Source organism: Megachile rotundata, chromosome 6, assembly GCF_050947335.1.
Source record: "Megachile rotundata isolate GNS110a chromosome 6, iyMegRotu1, whole genome shotgun sequence".
Lineage (NCBI taxonomy): Eukaryota > Metazoa > Arthropoda > Insecta > Hymenoptera > Megachilidae > Megachile > Megachile rotundata.
Genome location: NC_134988.1, coordinates 10,472,308 through 10,497,664, shown reverse-complemented (window position 1 = coordinate 10,497,664; position 25,357 = coordinate 10,472,308). Strand labels below are relative to the sequence as shown.

Here is a 25,357-nt window from a genome sequence, read left to right as displayed (position 1 = left end):
TAGGGCGTTGGAATTTCGGGATGTTGGAATTTCGGAACGTTGGAATTGCAGGGCGTTGGAATATCGGGATGTTGGAATTTCGGGATGTTGGAATTTCGGGACGTTGGAATTTCAGGGCGTTGGAATTTCGGGATGTTGGAATTTCGGGAGGTTGGAATTTCAGGGCGTTGGAATTTCGGGATATTGGAATTTCGGGACGTTGGAATTTCAGGGCGTTGGAATTTCGGGATGTTGGAATTTCGGGGTGTTGGAATTTCGGGACGTTGGAATTTCAGGGCGTTGGAATTTCGGGATGTTGGAATTTCGGGGTGTTGGAATTTCGGGACGTTGGAATTTCAGGGCGTTGGAATTTCGGGATGTTGGAATTTCGGGACGCTGGAATTTCAAGGCGTAGGAATTTCGGGATGTTGGAATTTCGGAACGTTGGAATTTCAGAGCGTAGGAATTTCGGGATGTTGGAATTTCGGGACGTTGGAATTTCAGGGCGTTGGAATTTCGAGATGTTGGAATTTCGGGACGCTGGATTTTCAGAGCATAGGAATTTCGGGACGTAGAAATTCGAGGGTGTAGGAATTTCGGGACGTAAAAATTCCAGGGTGTAGAAATTTCGGGCCGTAGAAATTCCAGGGTGTAGGAATTTCGAAACGTAGGAATTTCGGGACATAAGGATTTCCAAATTCTTGAAGTTCTGAATTCCAAAGCACAAAATTTCCAAATCTACAAATTTCAAATTTCGTAATCTTTCAAATAACCCTACTAACATCTACCAATCCTCAAGTGTATGAAGGGAAGATTGAAAGATCTAAAATTTCTTGGGTAGAATCGCAAACAAACAAAGTGAACGTTGCACTGAATCGAATATAATAAAGACGAAAGAGAAATTGAAAGTTTTCCCTAGTTCTTCATGAATATTGAACAAGCCTAAATTCCACGAATTAGTAAAATAACCGACTAGTTACGCAGTCCTAAATTTATGCCGAAGTTCGTTAGATGACAAGCGGCTGTTGATCTTTCGAAAGGTTAGAAGGCTAGATGTCCTGCCTACGCGCGTGAACTCACTGTTGAAAACCGTGCGCCGCGAACCTCGCTCAATAAACTCGAAAAATGTTTGCTTTGCGCGCACCTTTTTACTTTACACCTTTTAAGCTGTGTCATAACATTATCGACGCCCACGGGCTGTCTATCCGTTGGACAGCACGACGCCCGATTGCCGGCAAAAATACCCTGTCTTTCGACCTTGGGCGTCGACGGAAACCTACCCTTAAGTACGAAACATGTCGACACCTATTATTAGTAATTCTCTTTTTAACCAGATCACCGGCAACAACTATTATTAACAATTCTCTTTTTAACGGACGTTCACAGGCACTTTGTAAACGGACGTGTTATAAGACACGCTGCAATCACAATTATTCAGGATACGATCAATTTACTTTTCAATTTAACTTCTCTAACTGTTTCCATCGATAATTAATATAATATTAACGCTGCTTGAAAGTTCCCTCCGGTTTTACATGGCTAGACTCGTGGGACGGTTTAATGGCGGACTTCCGCGACAGGAAGGGTGTTAATGATTTAGTACGGAGCTTTTTTAACTTTAGCGACGGTGACCTGTATTTGGTACTGTCATTTTTTGTTACTTGATTAGAATGTATCTAAAGCTCAAAACTAATTCCTCTAAAACGTCTCGAGTATCCGATATTATAACTTCGGAATGAAAAAATTCGTGAAAGCACGAGAAAGCAATAATTGCAGTAGGAAAACAGCTGGAGTGGCAGAGAAGTAGCTGACCCGAAGAAGGGATAAAATTGCGAGACAGTAGGACGCGAGACGCGTGTCCCAATTGAAGAACTTTTAATTGCGCACCGACGTGCAACTGCAATTAAGGAATCTCAAGGGGTCGGGCATCGTCTCTCGCGCACGACTCGAATCGTTAGCCGTGATATCGTGCGATTTAATCTTCGCCATCGTTTCTTTTCCGTGAACGTGGCGCTCGTTAAGTCTCTTTCTCTGTATTATTTTTTCCAGCAGTTTCTTCTGTTTCTGTTGGAAGGATGGACCGGTCTCGAGAACTCTGAATTCAATTTCTCTGGCTCTGATTGGAAACCGCCGTTGAAATTTCCTAAATCCAGACCCCGTTTTCTCGAACGCCATTGAAACGGCGCCTGAATATTCAACGTTTATCGACGGCTCTTTCTCGAGGCTCTGAAAAATTGAACACCGGAATTGGCAAGATGACTAGGAACACTGTTGTTCCACGCCCGAAGTGGTCGAATAAGAGAAAAACAGTGTCAGCCTGTTATTTCCGACGACCGTTTAGGGTAACTGGATTCTCAATAACGACCCTGGCACCAAAAATAGGGCAAGCGTAGAGTCACTCGGTAATTGACTAGCTCGTTCTAATCTTGTTAACATAATTCAACCGGATACTCGGGAATATCCGAAGGAATATTATACGAGATATGCGCGATACAAAATCGCGTGAAAAATTTTTACGGTTAATTCTTTGCGCGCCGGTTTAACTTCCGCGTAAAAATGTCTCTCGTAAATTCAGAACTTTCTTTCTTCTCTTTTTCATTGTCCGATCTACCTTGCAGGACGTCCTATTTTAATTCATCCGTCCGGCTATCTCTTGAATTATGCGTTTTTTCAAATATATTTTAAGCAGAGTTCATTCTGCCTTCGGGGAGGTTTTTGTCAGGGACACATGTCATTTCTGGATGGAGGTTTTTGCAAATTTTGGGATTCTCACATTTTCAAATTTTTAACCCTTTGCGAGAGGTGACTCTCATTTTATTTAACACAATAAGTTGAAACAAGCATTTTTTAACTGATTCTTTAATATGACACGTGTGATGTATAAACATAGTGGAACAAAGAATAATGGAAATTATTAGTAGAAAAATAATAACCTCAAAAGAATTCATTTAACTTATTAATTAAGTTTTAAAGTTGCTGTTTGTGAACAGTCAAATTATCTTCGAGGGCAAAGGGTTAAGTTTTGAAGTTGGAATATTTTGGGATTTATAGAGACTATAGAGTTCTTCAAGGTCCACCATTTTACAAGTCTTCCAAATATAAACTACTTCAGATATCAAGTTCAAAATTTATGAAGTCTTCTAAATTTCACTGGTTCCAAGTTCAAAGTGTTCCAAGTACAAAGTATTTCAAGTCTGACAAGTTTAAAGTTCTACAAATTTGAAGTCCCTTAACTACAATATGCTCCTAAGTTCTCAGTTGCTTAGATTCTTCAAGGTCTAACATCGTCCGAGTCTTCTAAGTACATAATTCCTCAAACCTGAAGTCTTAAATCTATGAAGGTTACTAAACATCATGAATCTCGAGGGTTCCAACTCACAAATCCTCTAATCTTCAAGTTTCCCAATTCACAAAGGACCGAATTCTCAAGTATGCAAATTTCCAAGCTTTCCAAATTACAAGTCCTCAACTCCCAAAAGTCCCCCACAGTCTATGAAATTACAAATCTCTCAACTCCTAAATTCTCAAAACCACAAATCCATAAAATTCTGAGTTACATGGTTTCAAAGTCCCAAAATTCCAAAGTCCATAAGTTCTAAATTCCATAAGTCCCAAATTCCATAAATCCCAAATTCCGTAAGTTCCAAATTCCAGAAGTCCCGAATTCCACGAGTGCCAAATTCCATAAGTTCCAAATTCCATAAGTTCCAAATTCCAGAAGTGCCAAATTCCATAAGTTCTAAATTCCATAAGTTCCAAATTCCAGAAGTGCCAAATTCCAGAAGTGCCAAATTCCATAAGTTCCAAATTCCAGAAGTTCCAAATTCCAGAAGTCCCGAATTCCATAAGTTCCAAATTCCATAAGTTCCAAATTCCAGAAATCCCAAATTCCATAAGTGCCAAGTTCCATAAGTCCCGAATTCCATAAGTTCCAAGTTCCATAAGTCCCGAATTCCATAAGTCCCGAATTCCATAACTACCAAGTTCCATAAGTCCCAAATTCCATAAATCCCAAATCCCAGAAGCCCCAAATTCCATAAGTCCCAAATCCCAGAAATCCTAAATCCCATAAGTACCAAATTCCAGAAATCCCAAATTCCATAAGTCCCAAATACCATAAGTCCCATAATCTCAAAATTCCAAAGTCCCAAAATTCTAAAACTCCTAAGTCCCAGAATCCTTAAAAAATTCCAAATTTCCAAAGTTCCCAAATCCCAAAATTCCAAGCTTCCTAAATCCCAAAATCCCTAAACCTCAAAATTCCTCAAAACCCAAAATACTCAAATCACCAAATCCCAGAATTGATCTCCGAATACCAAAACCCCAAAATCCCAAAAATCCCAAAAATCCCAAAAATCCCAAGAGCCCAAGTCCCACCTAAAATTGAATTCCACATAGATAAACGTGATAACATAAATTCATTGCGTCCATACCGTAAAATTAATTCTTGACGTAAAAGTAGAAAGGAAAACTACCGAGGGAGCATATCCAGCCAATAAAACATTGTTTTGCAGGTGTACAAGAGTCAATGGCATACGCGCATATATCGCGAGTAATATACGAGCCTGTACGCGTACCGCTTACCAGTTTGCATGCGCTATGATGACGATAGTTATGAGGGTTTCCTAATCTTCCCCGAGAATTATGAGTCTTCGCTGATTCACCGTGAAGGATACCTCTAAAAGCCTGCCATCTAACCTTTCGCCAAAAGATAATCGAAGTTTATCGAGCCTTCCTGGAATCTCCTCGAAATATATTTCCCCAAACGAAATTCTCCTCGACTGCAACGAAATAGTCTCATTTTATAAACAGGAGAAAAAAGTAACTGGAATTTTCCTACCGCGCTCGAAAGCGAGTTTTCTCAGAAACGTTAATATATGAATCGATAGTTGGTTGATTTAAGTCGTTCGTATAAGTTAGATTTGCGACATGTCCGTGTTAAAGTGCAGGTTCTTTAGGAAAAAAAAAAGATATGCAATTAACAGTTTAATATATAGCCTCGTTGTAGCGGAAAAAATTGACATAGCTGCTTGGCAGGTGCGCCGACTTAATTGCCGGCCTTTGGACAAAATGCTCTTAGCGCCAGCAGGAACGTGAACCAACTGCTGGAATTTTGTTGTTAGATTGTTTAACAACGGTACTTTCGTGTTTGTGCAAATTGGCGGACTGAAAGTGTGTTGCAGATTAATGAGAGTTGAGAGTTCTGATTAGGTGTGTGGGGATTCAAGGATTTGGAATGTTGGCAATTTGAGAATTTGGGAATTTGGGGATTTGGGAATTTAGGATTCAAGGATTTAGGGATTGGAAATTTGGAGATTCAAGGGTTTGAGAAGGTGGGAATTTAGAAATTTGGGTGTTTGAGGATTTGGGGTTTGAGAAGTCGGAAATTTGCAAATTTTGGGATTTGAGGGTTTGGGGGTTTGAGAAGACGGAAATTTAGAAATTTGGGGGTTTGAGGATTTCGACGTGTAAAGATTTGGGGTTTGAGAATTTGAGAATTTGGAAATTTTGGGGTTTAAGGATTTGAGGGTTTGAGAAGATGGAAATTTAGAAATTTTGGGGTTTGAGGATTTGGGGGTTTGAGAAGATGGAAATTTAGAAATTTAGAAATTTGAGGATTTGGGGGTTTGAGAAGATGGAAATTTAGAAATTTTGGGGTTTGAAGATTTGGGGGTTTGAGAAGATGGAAATTTAGAAATTTAGAAATTTGAGGATTTGGGGGTTTGAGAAGATGGAAATTTAGAAATTTTGGGGTTTGAAGATTTGGGGGTTTGTGAAGATGGTAATTTAAAAATATGAGGGTTTGAAAATTCAGAAATGTAGAGATTTAGGGTTTGAGAATTTGGAATTTTAGTAATTTAGAAATTTGAGGATTTGGGGGTTTGAGAATGTGGAAGTTTCAAAATATGGAGTTTGAACATTTGAACATTTGCAAGTTTAAGTATTCAAAAATTTACAAATTCAGAAACTTGAGAACTCAAAGTTATGAGAGTTTGAAAATTTCCTTAGGGATTAAGGTTCAGAGAATATGAAAGTTGGAAATTGTCCAAATTTAAGAAACCTAGAAAGACTAACCTCCCCAAGCAGAAGTAACACAAGAAGAATATTATCTCACATATTTCTCCCGTTAATTGCTTCCTTAACGACCATGTATTTTCTTGTGCATAACTTTTGACTGCCAGGTCGTATACTGGTGTGCAAATATTTGAAGAAAGAAGCCACGAGCGAAGTCCTCTCACGACCCCGACGGTGGTCCCGCGATCTTCTCTCGCCTCGTTCGAAGTGTCGTTTGGAGTAGCGGTTAGCCAAGTCGGAGGCCATCGTTAAGCGAATTATACGGTGGAAAAAATCTCGCGCTAATAGCGGCGTGCAATTAAATAATAGCGAAACGTGTACCACCCGCGGCGACGTACACCGGTCGATTTCATTAAAGCGCCACTTAGGAGCGCGACACGGTATTCCGTGGAATGAATACGACCATTCGAACGGCCATACCATTTCGCGTAAAAACGACATAAAACCCGCCACTTTTCCTGCATTCAGGCTTCGAAACATGCTGTCTCGGATCGGGCTTCGTTTCGCATATCGGAGTTACGATTTTTGAAAGTCTCGAATATTTTACGACCGAACATTTTACTCAGTTTGTGGTAATTAAAATGGTACACACTTGATAATTTCACTTTGACAATTTTACTTTAATAATTTTACTTTGATAAGTTTATACTTTGTCTAATATCAAAGTACTTGAGCTTATGAAGTTGTTCTATGTAATTGATTTTTCTATGTAATTATATTTAAATGTTTCTTTTTATGTATGGACCTAAGAGTCAGACTAACTAGGCTCATCTTTCTTGTTTTTATTATTTAAATAATTTTTATGGAAATGTTTGTTATGCCTCTTTGACAAGTAACAGAATTGTCTCTGAAATATTCTCTGTTCTACAACATACATTACATATTATTTCATTAAAAAGGATTTTTTAAAGATTTAATAAAAAAAAAATCAAAGACTTGAAGCTTCGAAAAAAACATACAGTATCGACATTTAATTTATACATTTAATTTATTTCTTCTTATAAGAAAGTGTACTTGAAGAAGTAATACCGAAAGAATTTCTGAATGTTTGACTGTCATGGCGGACCATGATAGAAACGAAAAGTGAGGTTATTTAGCGTTTTATCGAGAGCATGTCCGAACGTTGGATACGTGACGACGTGTGCGAGCAATCCACGCTCATGCGAACGCCCGTTGTCTGTTATTATAACCGTACTATTATCGGTACTATACACCTGTACGATCGGTTTCTAGTCATACAACGTCCAGCGAGTACACGCTTCTATACCCGAGCTGGCAATTAAATTAGCGAGCCCCTGGCAATTCTGCGAGTTTTTGCACGACGAAACTTTATGTAATAGCCCACAGCCAAGAAAGGTCGACTTTCAAGGCGGAGGAGTGTGGTTGAAATTTTGTTTAAGCCTTTCGAGGTCGTAATAGCAATAGGTTCTTTGTTTTTAATTGAAGACGGTGTCGAAGGGGAATCTTTGTATTGCGGATGATTGTATACAATCAATGTGCTTGGGGAGGAGTCGTCGTTAGGATGGATAATGATATCTGACAAGTCAGACTTTTGATCTTTGGGGGCTTGAGAATTTTATGTACGTGTGGGAATTTTGTTTTGAATTAGAGAGTGGGAATTTTTGAATTGTTAAATTTTAATGGTACATTTTTAATATTTGTTTCTAAATTGCTGCATACACAATTTTGAATTTCTAAATTTGAGAACTTCTAAAGTGACAAAGCTCTATATTCCTCAATTATTAAATCCATAACCTTGTATCTTTTAATTTGCACATTTCTATACTTCCTACCTTTAAAATCCATAACAATGAATCTCAAAGTTTGCAAATTTCTAAACCTCAGTCTCCTCTAAGTGCCTAAACTATCAAATCCGTAACCTTGTATCTCCTAATTTGAAAACTTCCATACTTCCTAACCTTAAAATCTCAAAAACGTCAAATCCATAAACGGAGAATCTCAAAGCGTGTAAATTTCTAAACCTTCTAACCTCTAAGTGCCTAAACTATTAAATCCATAACCTTGTATCTCCTAATTTGCAAATTCCCATACTTCCTAACCTCAAAATGCCACAAACATCAAATCCCTAACCCCCAAATTTCAAAGTGTGCAAACCTCTAAATCTCCTAACCTCCAAGCACCAGAACTATGAAATCCTTGAATTTTCAAGTTCCATTTCTAACCTAATCTAACCAAATCCCTAAATCTCCAAATCCATAACCCCAAATCCCAAAGTGTGCAAATCTCCAAACCTCCTAACCTCCAAGCACCAAAACTATCAAATCCCTCAAATCTCCAAGTTCCATTTCTAACCTAATCTAACCAAATCCCTAAATCTCTGAATCCCTGAATATCCAACCTCGCAAATTCGCAAACCTAACCTAATCTCTAAACTGCCAAATCGATAACCCTAAATTTTCAGACCCCCAAACTCCCACATCGTTTTATTCGAACAATAAGAGAAGCCATCTTTTTGGGCGGAAACCACGCTCCGCAGAAAACGACATGAATTATTTTGACGAATCGATGACGCGTGCAGAGCGATTGAATCCTGCGAAACGAACGGGCTGGTCGTGACACGGAAATCCGGAATTTTAAGTGGCTACCGTAGGAGCGGAATTGAATTTCGAACGAGCCGTTTAATTAATTCGAGGATCGGCGCAACTTCTTGTTGTACGAATTAATTCGATGTTTTGTACGGGGCACGCTGATTTAATTTAATTTCGTTTAATCACAGAACACCGGGGTGGGGACGGCAATTTGCATAAGCATTATGGTCGAATAGCAAGGGTCGTTTTCCAGGAAGAGTACACGAGAAAAATGAACCACGAGTATCTCTACTTTAATCACAGGAAAAATGCGCCGATGAAGGATGAAAAAGTTACTCGACTTTGCACTTCAATGATTACCATGCTAATTGTAAGCTGATACCGCGCACTGTTCCTTTTGTGGACGTCATTCAATAACAACGTATTGGAAAACGATTTTCTGCGTATCGAGAAAAATATGGAACTCAAGCTGACAGATCCGTTAGTTGCGATATTCGATATTTTTTATTCGGGGACAATTTCGAACGGAAATACTTTCGTACAGCGAATCGTACCTGACACATATCCGCGTATAATTGCTATGGGTTCAAAATAAAACATTAAAAACGTTCCAAATACGATCGTAACATAAACCTGCTTAATTGTCTCTGACAGCAGTTTATTGTTCTTTCGCAATTTTTAGGTGTTATATTCGATCTCTTCACGAATGTGGGTCAATACAAGAGTTGTTTCGTTTCGAGCTCTGTTTTCATCAAATAATGAATTACAATGTTATAAATAGTAGTTATACGAGATATTAACTGGTTTGAACGAGTTCTATCTCAAGGTTCAAGTTTAAATTTTTCTAAAATAGATCCGCAATATTCCTTGGAGTCTGCAATCTCATCCTGACCAGTCGATCGAGTACAATGTGTGGGTGTCACTTAACGATTGCGTTAAGAGTCAACCACCAGGAACGATAACGAGCAGGTAACGCGGCGCGTTATTATCAATTTAATTGGTGGGTTGTGGCGAGAATCGATATAGAGAGTCGCTCGTGCGAGCTCGAAGCCCGAAAGAAACAGGCCTTCGACGAAGAAATTAATAAATCAGTCTGCCAGAACGGAAGGTCCGTGGCGCCCCTCCGTCATCCAGAGATTTCGTATCTCCCCGGGCTTTGTAACATTCCAACGTGAAAGAAACGCCCGACTAATAACCGTTTTAATCGTGGAAAACTTTCTTCTCCGATCCTCTGTTCCGACCGTTTCTGACTAAACGCTTCAAGTAATTACTATCGCTGCGAGATAGCGGAGACGCCTCAATTTCGTGCCTTTTGTGCTCCTCGCTCGAACCGGTAGAAGCCGAAGACAATTAACCGAACGCGACAAAAGATTAGTTTCACTTATCATCTAGTTACCGAGAGAACCTTATCATCCCCAAATGACACTGTGTGCTTAACTGATAATCCACTACGTTTTTTCGCGCTCTTTTTATCTGCTGATTTTTATTTTTGACACTGTAATGCTACTTGTAGGATAATGATCCTGACTTTTGAACTTGACTCTCGTGATCTTTGACCTTTTTTAAGATATGATATGATTGTACATGAAGTTTAGCTATTTTTTCTATGTTCAATCAATGTCCGTGTATGAATATTTTTTCATGTACAACATATGCAGATTTAGCTGTCGGAATTCAAAAATCTATGACCACGTATGAATATTTAGATTTTTTCGTGTTCGACAACCGGTGACTGCGTGTGGACATTTAGCTTTACCTTTCAAATCAATCTATGATCACTGATTTAGCTTTTTCTATTGGAACACACACATGAATTAGCTCTTTCTTTTACGTTCAACAATTCATGACCAGGTACCTGAATATTATCGATCGTTTTTATATATTATGATCACATCACGTTTTTATATATTATAAATACTTCCAAAAATTAATTCTATATAACATCACATCGTTTTAACTCTAAGATCCCTAAATTGATGAAACACATCTTTCTTGCGAATCACACAACAAACTCATTATTTAACCTTAAATTTTGCAACAACTTTAAAAGTTGATTCAACAATTCATGACCTGGTACTTGAATACTATTGATCGTTTTTGTATACTATAAATACTTCCACAAATTAATTCCACATAATACTGCATCATTTTAACCCTAAGATCTCTAAATTGCTGAAACACATCTCTCTTGCGAATCATACAACAAACTAATTATTTAACCTTAAATTTTGCAACAATTGTAGAAGTTCAATATTCTAAATATATCGGTCCAATTGGTGAAGCGCAAAGGTATCGCGTAATCGTGTCGATGAACCTGAAGAGCCCCGAAATCCCTCGAAGATCGTTCGAGTACTTGTACGGAAAAAAGAACTAAAAGCGATTGATAAGCACGAATTAGCGGGGCCATGTGTTCGCGTGTGGAGTCAATCGCGAGCATTAACGTCGTTCCACTTAAGACGCCTACGGAAAAGGGCGTAGTTCGGGTAAAATTCGTAAACGCGAAAATCAAAGAATTGTCTTACCTTGACGAGCAGGTGGATCGGTTGGCTGACGCTGAGTGGTTTGCCTCTTCTGGCCTTTCCGCCTCCGCCACCCAAACACTTTATCCACGGCATTCCTCGAGTGTTTTCTCGCCTCTACGTTGCCTCTTGTTCGCGGCTCTTCCTTTACCTCCTCCCTCTTCCTGCTTCTGGTTTCGCGTCCTCCTTCCGCAAATCTTTCAAGGCTCCCTCGGCTTTCCGCTCGTATCCTCGTTCGTTCGCTGCATCTCCGTAAACTTTTCTAGCCTCCAGCTCCGCTAATTCTATCCTCTTCGGAGAATCACAGAGAGAACGTTTCAAAAGTTTCCGACCTTCTAAAAATTTCTTTGGTACGAAAACCTTTCGTTATCGTGGATCGACATACCCCGCGTTCCAAGAGGGTTAATTACAACGCGTGCTCGTCACAGCACAACCTCGAATCGTTGGTGCATGGTTCTCCTTCGTTACGCACGGTTGACCGCACTCGACGACTCACCGAGACGATGACAACACGATAAAACGTTCGAACGATCGTACAGTTCGCGCTGATCGAAACGAATGTAAAGCGTGGCGGGAATCATCGGTGACTTTTTGCGTTTCCACGTCGTTTTTCCCGCGCGTCGACGTACAACCCACGAACGTCCGTCCTCTCTCGCGCACGGCTCCCGCAACACTGCCGGCTGTCGACTTCGCTATCGTCGATTTTATACGAGCCTCGACGGGCCGGGTCACCGCTTCCCTTATCTTTGCTCGTAGACTCTTTGGCGATCAGCCCCTTTCGCACCCGATGCCATTTACGATTCCACAAAAATTAGCCTTATTTATTTTCAAAATTCTTTTACTCAGTGACCGATTTATCGTCAGACATCTGCTATATAATAACACTTATAGCTCTGCAATTTTCAATTTGTTATACGTATTTTTATCGATGCAATGCTCTGACACTGCCTTCACGTATTATTACAGATCGAAAGATTCTGATCCTCGAATTATGTGCACCTTGATTTATTTTGATGTAATGTGTTTTTGTATTGTATCTGTGTTTTGTATTGTAACTGGCTCTGTGCGAGGAATTTTGAAAGGTAGTGTGAGGAGCACGCGTGCTGAACGACTGGATTTTAACAGCGTCGCCTTTTCTCGACCAGCTCGCCCCGCGGCCTGCCGTCGACTGACAGAAAATACCAGCAGGGACCCTGAAGAGCGCTCCGAAGTCCGAACAGAGGGGCGGAAGGAATCGACAATCCGTGTCGAAACGCAACGTGGCTCTTCGCATCTGCGCTGCTTCGATCGTTTAGATTCCCTTTTGCGATCGATCGAAATCGTTCCGATCGATAAATTTCATTTTACTGTCCTAGAATTTCTCCAGTCGCAGCATAATTCGTCAAGTATTATAAGTCAAGTTTTCTTTCACGGAACTTCTCGATTAATTTTCCCGGATAAAACCAGTGACCAGTTTTTCCAAGGTTTTTTATTTAACACGTAGCTCAAAGTGTTATTTACATCGTAATCATCGTATTTCGTATGATTCATATTTTTCCTCGCTGCGAACGCGCAAGAAGAATGTGACTGGAAATAAATATTAAAAGCGGCGGAGAAAATTCATGAATAAAATTACGAGACTCACCGGGTTACCGACAAGTTAATTTTCATTGTTTACTCCGGATAATTAAAAGCGAACTTCAAAAGATTAACGGAGGAACTAAACAAATCCTGGGATTAGAAGCTCAGCTGTGTAGATTAAAATGTGTGTTATATTAACCTGTTTGCTGAACTCGCCGTTAATGGAATAAATTAATGAAGCAAAAGTTCAGTTATACGGGGTATACTGAAATTCTCTTTCGTTATCAACATCTATAATATTAATGATACCCCGTCAGTATGGCAATATAGTATAGAACCCTTCTTGTCTCGACGAGATAAAAATAGATACTTCAACGGAGCGATGAATGCATGTCGAAAACGATGTCAAATGAGACGTGCACTTGTCTAAACATCTTTTTTGTGCAATCAATCTCTGAACCGATTCCCCTATGAACGTCTTTCTTGAGATTCGTTAAAAATTTAAGGATTCTTCTTCTTTACTGTATACATATTCTGGGCTTTATCATTTTATATAGTTATTTATCATTTTAATATAGATTGATACATAAACGGAACCAACAGAATGTTGGACATTATGTTTTCGATGGAGAAAATATTTAAGGTTTGCATTGGAGATGAGCGTTTTTAGGTTAGGTTACATTCAAGATATTCGACGAAGATATCAAATTAAATTATAAAGAAGAAAAAGTTAAGCTAATATAACATGTTTGTTATTTTATTATGTTTCGTCCCAGACTCTGTTTTTATAGAAACACATGTTCTAATTGTACTATAAGTATATTTATCGTGCAAGCATGTCCCTAACCGCAAAATTGATGCATGAAAATTTGTGCATAGTAAATTTTGAATAAAAAATGTTGATAAATCGTATTGTTGAAGAAGCCATTTCATGCACGTTTCACGACACACCCGGTAAACAGAGACCGGTAGCCGTTCGTCGATGAAGGAACGTCGACGTCGGTCCGGACGAAGGCAAATTACATTAGCGCGTGAAACAAAATGCGCTGTACGCTGCACTATGTCGTACAAGCTGGCTATCAAGGGAGAAGCATGTTTACATCTCTTCGTGGCATAGCAAGCGGATCTTTACGACATTTACGTTGCACGCGAGCGAGTCAGCTGAGAGCGCGATGATCGAAGTCAAGGTAATCGTAACACTATTCTGCATCTTCCGACCTAAATTTCGACAAGTTGTACACATAGTTCAAAAGTTAGAAAGTTCATACTTCCTCCCCGTAGAGGAAGTTCAAAACGCAAAGATAAATCCTTGATATTCCTGTCAATTTGATTTTCACTGATAACTCTCAGTTATTAATAATTGAATCTTTCCACAGGATTTATCCATTATGAACCAGTTTATTTCTCGATGAATAAAATTGCCGCGGCAGGATCACGCTGATCCTCCAATTAAAATCACGCATGCTGTTTACTCGTTCGAGGCGGCACCGGAGGCAGTTTCACGTTTGCAGTTTAAACAAGCACCGAGCTTTGATCAAAAGAGCTTAACGTAAGTTTCGCTGTTACGTTCGACTAGGGTTATAGGGATTTGAGCGGGGATTTGGGATATGGGGATTTGGGGATATAAGGATTTGAGGATATAGGAATTGGAGGATATAAGGATTTCGGGATGTAGAAATTGGAAGATATAGTGATCGGAAGGTATAGGAATTAGGGAATACAAGAACCTGGGAAATTTGGGTATAGATGTGGAGATACTGGAATTGGCAGATGTAGAAGTTAAGAGATGTACAATATGGAAGGTGTGGAAATTTGGGTATATATATAAGGGTTTAGGAATGTGGATCTGGTGATACAAGGGTTGATAAAGGATCTAGAGATACAAGGTTTGACAAATCTGGAGGATCTGAAGGAACAGAAATTTGGATATGTGGACATCCATACGTGGAAATATATGAATATGAGAATATAGGATCTGTAGATACAGTAATCATAAAATGCATTGATCAACAGACACATGAATCAAAAGATGCAGAAATTTAGATATCTAGAACCATACCTAACAATGAGTATATAAGTATCTAATGAAACAATACACAGTCCAAAACCTAGCTCTACACCCTAAGGATATAACACATTACAGATCCAAATGAAGTCAAATTGCGACGCTCCTTTCCATTGTGACAAACTCACATACCAATCGTTCCAACATAATCCTATCATTCACATAAAAAGTCAATTTTGTTAATGGAACTTTGATAGGTTTGCACTCTATTCCGATACTATTATCAGGAAACTAAAATATCTTAACGTAACTGTAATTACAATCGAAGCTGCATTCTTCCACATGGGACACGGGATGAGAACGAGATTCCAGGCTCCGGGCATTCAGATAAATCATCGGCTTCTTCGAAGTGTCTCCTTTCTCGATGTCCGGCTGGCCAGAGTCGCTAATTAAGTTTGCAGAACGCTGCTGGTGCCGCTTCTGGCCGCATAACGAGGCGTGTGTAACTTTCTGTTCAGCGGGAGGTAATGCGAATAGAATACTTAATATAGCGGGCAGCCTCGGAACTCTTTCTGGGCACGTGCTGCACGCCTCCGGCTAGAAGGGGTGAATCCGGAAGCATCCAGCGTTTTCTTCGTTCTTACACGATGCAACGGAAAGCAAAGAAAATTACCCGAGGTGTTTTGTGATGAAATTTTCCGCAAGATTTCTTCCTCTTCTAACTCAAGTTTACTTAAGAAATGTTTCATCTTCCGAGTTTATATAAGTTGTTTGAAAATACCAAGTAAAAATTTCCAGGATAAATCACTGTTTATCTTCACAATAACTTGTTAAGGGACAAATTTTCTGAGCTTGCACGATATTTTTGTTAGACATTTTTACGAAGTTTTGGAGAACGTTATTGCAAACTGTGACGACTCTATTTAGATGAACTTGTAGGATTTTATGGAATGATTTTGTAGATTCGTGATATAATTTTGTGAAATGTTAGAAGATCATGTTCACGTGTAATTTGATCATGTTCATGTGTAATTTGTTTCTGACAAATACAAAATATGTTAAAAACTACCCTCAAAGTGATCCACTTTATATAATCTTATAGTCTAAGGTTGCAGAACTGCAAGGACAAAATATGTTACAAAGACTACCCTCAAAGTGATCCACTTTATATAATCTTATAGTCTAAGGTTGCAGAACTGCAAGGACAAAATATGTTACAAAGACTACCCTCAAAGTGATCCACTTTATATAATCTTATAGTGTAAGGTTGCAGAAGTGCAAGGACAAAATATGTTAGAAAGACTACCCTCAAAGTGATCCACTTTATATAACCTTATAGTGTAAGGTTACAGAACTGCAAGGACAAAATATATTAAAAACTACCCTCAAAGTAATGTACTTCATACTATAATCTTATCGTGTAAGGTTGCAGAACTGCAAGAACAAAATATGTTACAAAGACTACCCTCAAAGTGATCCACTTTATATAACCTTATAGTCTAAGATTCCAGAACTGCAATGTCCTTGCAGTGGTCAACGGTTCCGTCGCGTATTCGCTGCTGTTTAAGGGTGTTCCGAAAGCTGCGGGGTGTACGGCAAAGAATTAGGGGTGTAGGAAACGGGAAACGAGGGCAGAGGATCGTAAAGAATCAGGTCGCACAGGAGATGAGAAAACTTTTGCTCTTTTCTCTAACGCGTTTCGGAGGCGGAGAACGAAATCTCGTCGCGACTGACGTTAACGAGAAATCGAAGCTAACCTGATACAATGGTACCACCCTCGACGAAACAAAACTCGATAACCCTTGTTGTGGATAACAGCATTGCGTGGCGATGTACACCGTTATAGAGAGGATGGTAAGCGAACAAAGTTGTTCCAGTAGCCACAGGGCCAAGAGGTCAGCCAATTCCGACGATGCTTGCGTCCTGTTAACTTTCGTGCTACGTCAGATAGCCAAATGACCCATGTTCCGCAGTGGCCTGCATTTTCCTGGCGTTCGTTTTGGAACGGCGATCGAATGATTTCGCAGCTGGTGGCGGATGTTCGACAAAGGATTTCAGTAAAGTGTTGATTAATGAAGATCTGGAGGAGATTTTAAAACGATACCTTGTTGAGATTATTCGTCGATTTATTGCAGCAGATTTGTCTGTGTAAAAAGTTTAAGATGATTTCTTGTTGAAAGTTTTATTGATTTTTATAAGAGGACAATATGATTTTTATAAGAGGAGGGTTTTATTGATTTTTATAAGCGACTTTTATTAATATTCTATTGATGATGAAGAGGTGAAGAAAATAACTATTTATGAGGAGGTTTTTATTGATCTTTATGAGAGGACAAATGCAGTACAGTAAATTGTAAATGGATGGACAATATAACTATGTAGTTTGTGTATTGCACGTTTGGGTAACACGTGGCTATACAAGTGGTGATTCCACGTGTGGCAAATGCGTAACGATAGAACGTGTCGACACTCAAGGTAGCTAAATTCAACGTGTCGATATGCAACATAGTTACGCGTCGATGTTGAACGCGTTAGTGTGGCGTATCCCTACGCGTCGATATCTGTTGTGGTAATATTTCACGTGACAAAATCGAACGCGACGATATGCAACGCGTTGATACCTATGCGTCGATGTCTAATGCGACAATATTCGACGTGCTGGCGTTGAATGGGTCGATATCTGACGCGATGAAATTTAACACGTTGATATCTAACATGTGGATAGCTAACATGGCGATATCTGACGCACTAATGTTTAACGCGTTGATATCTAACGCGACGAAATGTAACGCACAGATATCTAATGAGTAGATACGCAACGTGACAACATTTAACGTATCGATATCCAATGCAGCAATATTTAACGCGTTGATGTCTAATGCGATGAAAGCTAACGTACAGATATCCAACAAGTAGATATCTAACGCCACGAAATTTAACGCACAGATATCCAACGCGTTGATATCCAACGTAACGAAATCTAACGTGTCGATATCCAACGCACCAATATCTAACGCACCGATATCTAACGCTCAGATATCCAATGCGTAGATATCCAACGCACAGATATCCAACGCGTAGATATCCAACGCACAGATATCCAACGCGTAGATATCCAACGCACCAATATCTAACGCACCGATATCTAACGCGACGAAATCTATCGCACAGATATCCAACGCATAGATATCCAACGCGTAGATATCCAACGCACTGATATCTAACGCGCCGGTATCTAACGCACCGATATCTAACGCGACGAAATCTATCGCACAGATATCCTACGCATAGATATCCAACACACAGATATCGAACGCACTGATATCTAACGCGCCGATATCTAACGCACCGATATCTAACGCGACGAAATCTATCGCACAGATATCCAACGCATAGATATCCAACACACAGATATCGAACGCACTGATATCTAACGCGCCGATATCTAACGCACCGATATCTAACGCGACGAAATCTATCGCACAGATATCCAACGCATAGATATCCAACACACAGATATCGAACGCACTGATATCTAACGCGCCGATATCTAACGCACCGATATCTAACGCGACGAAATCTATCGCACAGATATCCAACGCGTAGATATCCAACACACAGATATCCAACGCACTGATATCTAACGCGTCGATATCTAACGCACTGATATCTAACGCGACGAAATCTAACGCACAGATATCCAACGCACAGATATCCAGCGCGTAAATATCCAACGTGACGAAATCTAAGGCATTGCTATCCAACAGAAGGTAATCCAACACGCCGATATCTAATGAATCAGTATCTAACATACCAAAATCTAAGAATAGCAATACCATGGTAATATACCGTATGCAGTAACATTAAATAATAATATAACAAGCTTCGCCCAGCCAAACGTGCCCGAATTCTTAAAATTTCCTCCCATTTCGTCCGATCCGATTTTCCCAGAAAAATCGGGGCGCCTTGCGTATAAAATCTCGCGATAACCATAACAATATTCGTAATGGCAGTAGAAATCGTTATTACACCCCGGAAACTGCCTACACACACCTCAAGGTGTCGTACTCATGAAACGTGTAACAATACCGTTCTCCAGACACGTATTCAGAGAAGGTGCAAACCGGTACGCTCGAAAATCATAGTGTGAAATAACGCGAACCCGTAGATCCAGCGATTTATCATTGCGAAATGAAAACGTCATCGTTCCGCGAGTACAGATATGGAGTATCAAAATATTGTCACGGGGAAACGAAGATTCCGGTATTCGATAGAAATTCGTGCGGAAAGGATTTATGAATGGCGATATGCATATGGAATGGGAAATCCGGGAGAGGGAAAATTTATGGACGATAATTCATTCGTTCGACGCTCAATTACGACGTGGAAATTAAAAACCCCATGTGGACGACCGCCGCGGAGATAAATTTCACCTTTGTTAATTTCGATTAATAACGGGGCAACGTTTTGTACCCTGATTCAAAGCCGTTAATACGATATTACAACAAAGCCTGCTGACTCGGTATTCAACGAAACTTCCGTGCCTTCGAAAACCGCCATCTGTGCAAGCCGCGTTTCCGTAGCCGAAATCGATGATACGGTACCACGTGTTTCATCGTTGAAAATAAACCCGGTTACCTAGAACCATTAGAATTTCCTCCGAAAATCGCTATTTGTTCAGAAACATTCCCGTTCATATCTCGCTTCACGAATATGTTTCGCAATTTTGTTCATCAATGAATTTCCACCGATTTACGTTCGAAAAACACAGATAATCAGATGTAATATTTTCCGTTGCTTTCGAATTTCTCGTAACATGTACTGCTAACGCAAGAGCGGTTTCGTTTTAAATCTCGAATGAAATCTCTCACAGACATCCTCGTAAACAAGTAATGCTCTTTCGCGAATTTTACAGCGTCGGAGAAACCGGCTGAAACGAAATTTAAGGTAAAGTTTGCAGCAGGTTCGTCATCTCTGGTGGGTAATAATAATACATAGTAATTCAACTTCTTATTAACTTCCATAATGCAAACGTAAATCTTCGTGCCGCTAGAGCGTGCTGTTATAAAGTCTCGAAAAAATGGCCAGGAAGAGACCGCAGTAATCAAAGACTACAATGAACGTTCTCCGAGTGCAATTAAGCGGCGGCGTCCGTGTAATTAAATTCCTGGTTACGGTGAAAGGTGCGGGCGGATAGAAAGCGCGCGAAAATCGGTATTTCGAAAGATCGAACATCGCGATTTGGATGCAATCAATTTTGCGGGACGTTATTGGATTTTAGGACGTGAGTTAGGCTGGACTCGATAAATAGATTTCCTAATATAAAATCATTTTGTCCTGTGTAACCCAAATTCCTATGTAACGTAGGTCTTTATGAGGTCCACATGTGTGTGACATCCAAATTCTGATTTAGCCTAAACTGTTACATAACTTAAATTTGTATTTAAAGTAGATCCTTATGAGGTCCACATGTGTATGAAATTCAAGTTCTGATTTAACCTGAACCCTTACATAATTCAAATTTGTATTTAAAGTAGATCCTTGTAAGGTCCACATGTCTATGAAATTTAAGTTCTTATTTAGCCTAAATTCTTACATAACTTAAATTTGTATTTAAGCTAAATCCTTATGAGGTCCACATGTCTATGAAGTTCAAGTTCTTATTTAACCTAAACCCTTACATAATTCAAATTTGTATTTAAACTAGATCCTTATGAGGTCCACATGTCTATGAAATTCAAGTTCTGATTTAACCTGAACCCTTACATAATTCAAATTTGTATTTAAACTAGATCCTTATGAGGTCCACATGTCTATGAAGTTCAAGTTCTTATTTAATCTAAACTCTTACATAATTTAAATTTGTATTTAACCTAGATCCCCATGAGGTCCACATCCCTAACAAGTTCAAATTCCGACTTAACCTAAACCTCTATGAGGTCCACATCCTTAACTAGTCCAAATTCCTACTTAACCTAGACCTCTATGAGGTCCACATCCCTAACAAATTCCTATCTAACCTAGATCCGTATAAAGTCCACATCCCTATGGAATAAAAATTGCAACTTAACCTAGGTTTCTATAAAATCCACATTCCTGTATAAATCCACACACCTATAAGTCCTGATCCCCACATCCAGATCTTCCTACAGTTCGAATCCTTAAATTACACCTACCTACTATACTTCACATCCTTACTATCCCCAATTCGCATAAAATCCACATCTCTATACCTACACTTACTCAAAGATACCAACAACAGTTACCAAAGATGACCCCGGAAGAAACACCCCAAAAAAACACTGATATAATCCTAATTTATAACCCGTACACCTACTCCCTAACCTCTCCTAACAAAAAAAGCCAAACGTCACGAACAACCAAGCTTCATGAAACGAAAAAAAACAGGTGCGATAATGAAGTTTGAATAGCGACAGCAAAGGTTAGGGGCGGCGAAATGTACAGATTAAACGAGCCGACTAAATTACACAGCGGATTAATCGAACGGAGAGTAAATAACGTGGATTAACGACTTCGTGTAATGAACGAATAAATCTGACCGCCGATTGCGTATCGAGATAGTTCGAATAGGTCCACAGGCACTTTAGAACCGATAAAAAGAAAGCAGGAAGAAAGATCGTAGAATGACCCTAACGCTGGTCACTTCTATTACCTGTAATTACACTATCCATCAGAAGTTTGGCACACATTTCGTGGACATATGTGAGAGAGGCTATAAGTCAATTGCTTGTTTTTTGTGGGGTTTAGCTTGAACTTGCTTGAGCTAGAACTTGTGGAATTTAAAGATAAATTGTATAGGATGATTCACAAGATTCGGACTTTACATACTCTGTATTGTATAATATTTTCACTCTATGGACTTTTATTATTTATTTATTATAGGGAGGCAAGAATGTTGGAAAGACATTAAGAGTCAACGAAATGTATTACAAATAGGTGGGCAATATAACGAGAGACGATATAGTTCACCAGTAAACAACACATACAAATATTAAATAATCAAATAGCTAAAAATTTGAAAGAAAAATGCGAAAAATTTCAGATTTAGAAATTTGAACAGGCGGTAAATTCAAAAGAGAAGTAAGCTGAAGTCTCCACCAAAGTTAGGGGAAGAACTGTACCGGATGTTGTAGTTAATTTGTCCACCACACCACGGTACAAGATGTTTTTCCCCTTCCAAGAAGGTCCATGAGGGCGGCACCGTGAATTTTGACACTACCACGGAATTCTGACGAGGAATAACGGGAATCGAGTTCGAATCTCACCATGAGGCACACGGACGGTTTCCGTGACACGTGACACCATAACGTCCGCGTTTATGTATCCCTTGCCCTACGCTTATCCCACGATCCCGTTACGGTTCGCGGCAAGGTGCGAAAGCTACCCATAACATATAATAATGATACGTTCGGTTTTGCGGTCGGTTAAGCGTTCTTTCTACCGATTATGCGCACAGAAATGCCGACAATCGCCATCACATCTTGACCTCCAATTATTGCGGCGGTCAGTGTTTAGCCTACTTTGTACGCAATCGCTCAAAACCTTGACCATACGGAGTGAGAAACTTTGCTTGCATACTTTCCGATCGGTTGTTGCATAAACAACGTAACATAGCCCTATCGGGTTTCTGCATATGTGACCGACTTTTGAGGCAGAAAAAGGATACATTTGATAGCAGAGGTGTATTGTAAAATAATGTCGGCATAAAAGTATTGTGTATCAATTTATAGTAGGGTAAAAGTACAACTTATTTTTTTGATACAAAATGGCTGATTGTCAAATGTAGATGGTGACTTTGAGACACATAGTTTGACAATTTTTTAATTACATTTTTAATAACATAAAAATACTGAGAAACAGCTTGGACTATTATTCTATATAAAACATAGAAAATATATATATAAAATATAGTTAATTGTAATTTTATATAAATATGAAGTCTGAAGTTCAGTGAGATGTAAACGTTTCACCCTCTGAATAGAAAATGGCTGACTGTAATTGTAGCAAAAAATGAGAAATATTGAGAGCTCCATCAAAAGCAAATGCTTCACTGATACTCTAAATACAAAATGGCTGACTGTCGTAGCAAAGAATGAGACATGTTTAAGGTTCAATCAAATTCAAATGTTTCACTGATACTTTAAATACAAAATGGCTGACTCTCATAGCAAAGAATGAAAAATATTTAAGGTTCAATCAAACGCAAATATTTCACTGATACTCTAAATACAAAATGGCTGACCGCCGTAGCAAAGAACGAAAAATGTTCAGTGAAACCCAAACATATCAATGATACTCTAAGCACAAAATGGCTGACCATGTTGCTCACCAAATGGCTCACCAAACGCCGAACAATTCCGAAACAGTCCAGCAAAAAATAAATATAAAAAAAGAATACAAAAAATAAAAGTTATCTCCATCGGTGAAGCTTGAAGTAGAAAATGATCGTGGTACATGTAAAAGCTCGTTGCGCCGGCGCGTTTGATACACTCACGCAACGATCGTCCGCAATTTATTGTTTGATGAAGACGTAAAGAATGCGTGTAACGGTGGCCAAGTCGAATCGAGGCATGCGAGCACGAGAGCCAGCTTAAATGCGGAGATCGGCGTCGCGTAAATGGCGAAGCAGCGTGAACAGAACGACGTTTTATAGGCCATCCTGCGGGCTCCTCGCGAGAATTTATGATATACGGCACCACGGACCTTTAATCGACTGCAAAAGCCAGGAACAAGCTTGCGGTCGCGGATGCAGCGTGAGAAAGTGTGATCTTTGGATGATTTGCGAAAAAGGACGTTGCAGAAAAAAACTTCGATGAAGCTGTTACAGCGGTTGTAAAATCGAGAACTTAATTGCTGTGTACAGTTCGGTAAGATTCGCCTAATTGATTTGAGATATATCGCTTTGGGGAAGGAAAGCGGAGAAAGCAATTACGTATACGTATCACCGAGATCATTTATCATTTTCGTGGGATATTTTACGTTCATCTATTATTAATCGTGAATGTTCCGTGTTGATTTTATCAACTTTGGATAAGAGAGAGCTACTTTATGCTAGCGCTCTTTTTATTGCTCTCTAGATTCCTGTATTTTAAGATCTCTAAATCCCAAGATTGCAATCTTAAATCCCCGATAAGCTCCAAATCTTAAACTCGAAAACAAAGTGCTATAAAACTGTTCCGCGAAAAATATCGCAGAGAGCACATCCCAGTAAGTAAATTTCAATGCAAATGGCCGGAGCAGAAAGTAATTACCGGTAATAAGTAGCAAGTACCGCTATTAACTGCAACTAAGAAACACCTGCAAAGAGTGCAGTTACAATCGTAATCTGCATTAAAGCCAACGAAGAGAACGCGTTTCCGTGTTCTACAGAGAGCATTATTGTAACGAGCCCGGTTTTGTCAGAATTTCCTGTAAGTTCGATTTTACGTTCATTATGTATTTTGAGAAATTATCGCTCATATTTTATGCCACGTGAATTATTTAAATCGTTGCATCACATACTACAATGCGCCGTGATTATCATTTGCCACGGCTGCGAGGAATTTCACGGTCCGTTTCGGTTCATGATTGCTCGTAATAGTTCATAACGTTTGAACTCTTTCGATTCCCAACGACAGACATTATGAAAACCAAATGACTCGGAAGTGCAAACGTAAAGAAAGATCGTAAATTCTATATCGATTTTTCCGCATGATCTGCAACCCATTCATGAATCGTGTGACACACTTCTAAGGTCGCCGCAGCATTATGAAACTGGGTCACGTTGGCCAAAATCGTCCAAGAAAGAACTAGTTTTGTTGGGAAAGTAAATGTAATAGCTAATTGTATTCATAGAAGGAATCTACCTTATCACTTCATATATGTAAGCGACACCTTTATGTAAATATGTAAACTGTATATATTATGTATTCTATTGTTCTCTATATATTGTCCTAACAGTCCTTGTAATAAAAGCATTCAGGCAACAACGTGTGTTATTGAATATCAAGTGAAAAAAACCTTTATCAAGTAAAAACTAATTAATTAATAACAGGTTATGGGCCCAGTCCCAGTAAAGAAAATTCAAATTTAAAAAGTAAAAATTAAAAAAGTTGAGTGATCGCAAAGATAAAAACAGATTCAGAAAACGTGGTCGTGAAAAAAAAAAAAATGGCTACAGGCAACGGTTATAGCGGTGATGAAATAATTCAAATTGAAAAATTAAAAGATGAGTCCAACTTTCAGTTCTGGAAATTTCAAATAATAATTATATTTAAATCTATGAGTGTTTATGACATAGTAAACGGCGAAAACATTCTTGAGACATCTGAAACAGGTAAAAAGAAAGCAGAATGGGAACTCAAGGATGCAAAGGCTCAAAGATTAATAATTACTTCGACAGAAAAGAAACCTCAAATGCATCTTCTAAACTGTAAGACATCTAAAGAAATGTTCGACAAATTAGTAAAAATATATGGAAAAGACACGGAACAAAAGAAATGCTCTCTACTACAAGAATTCTTCAATTACTCTTTTGAGAAAGGTAGTGATATAGCCACGCATGTAAGTACATTGGAAAATTTATCGTATAGACTAAATGCATTAGATCAACCAATAGATGATACTATGTTAATAACTAAAATTATATCTACATTACCAAGTCAATATAG

The 25,357-nt window shown here is 39.1% G+C and overlaps 1 protein-coding gene across 11 annotated transcripts in view; it reads right to left on the bottom strand.

Annotated features, from left to right (window-relative positions):
* Nucleotides 1-25,357, bottom strand: part of by (focal adhesion protein tensin) — a 324,342-nt gene that overhangs the window by 204,981 nt on the left and 94,004 nt on the right. For 6 of the 11 annotated variants that reach the window (XM_012285008.2, XM_012285011.2, XM_012285018.2 and 3 more), the window contains exon 1: nt 11,126-12,284. The exons of 1 other annotated variant lie outside the window; for it this stretch is intronic. In XM_012285008.2, coding sequence (XP_012140398.2) covers nt 11,126-11,218 — 93 coding nt within the window. In that variant the 5' untranslated portion in view covers nt 11,219-12,284. Of the gene's footprint in view, nt 1-11,125; nt 12,288-25,357 lie in introns of those variants that run through there. 4 more of the 11 variants (XM_012285026.2, XM_076532350.1, XM_076532345.1 and 1 more) reach the window with 3 other exon arrangements.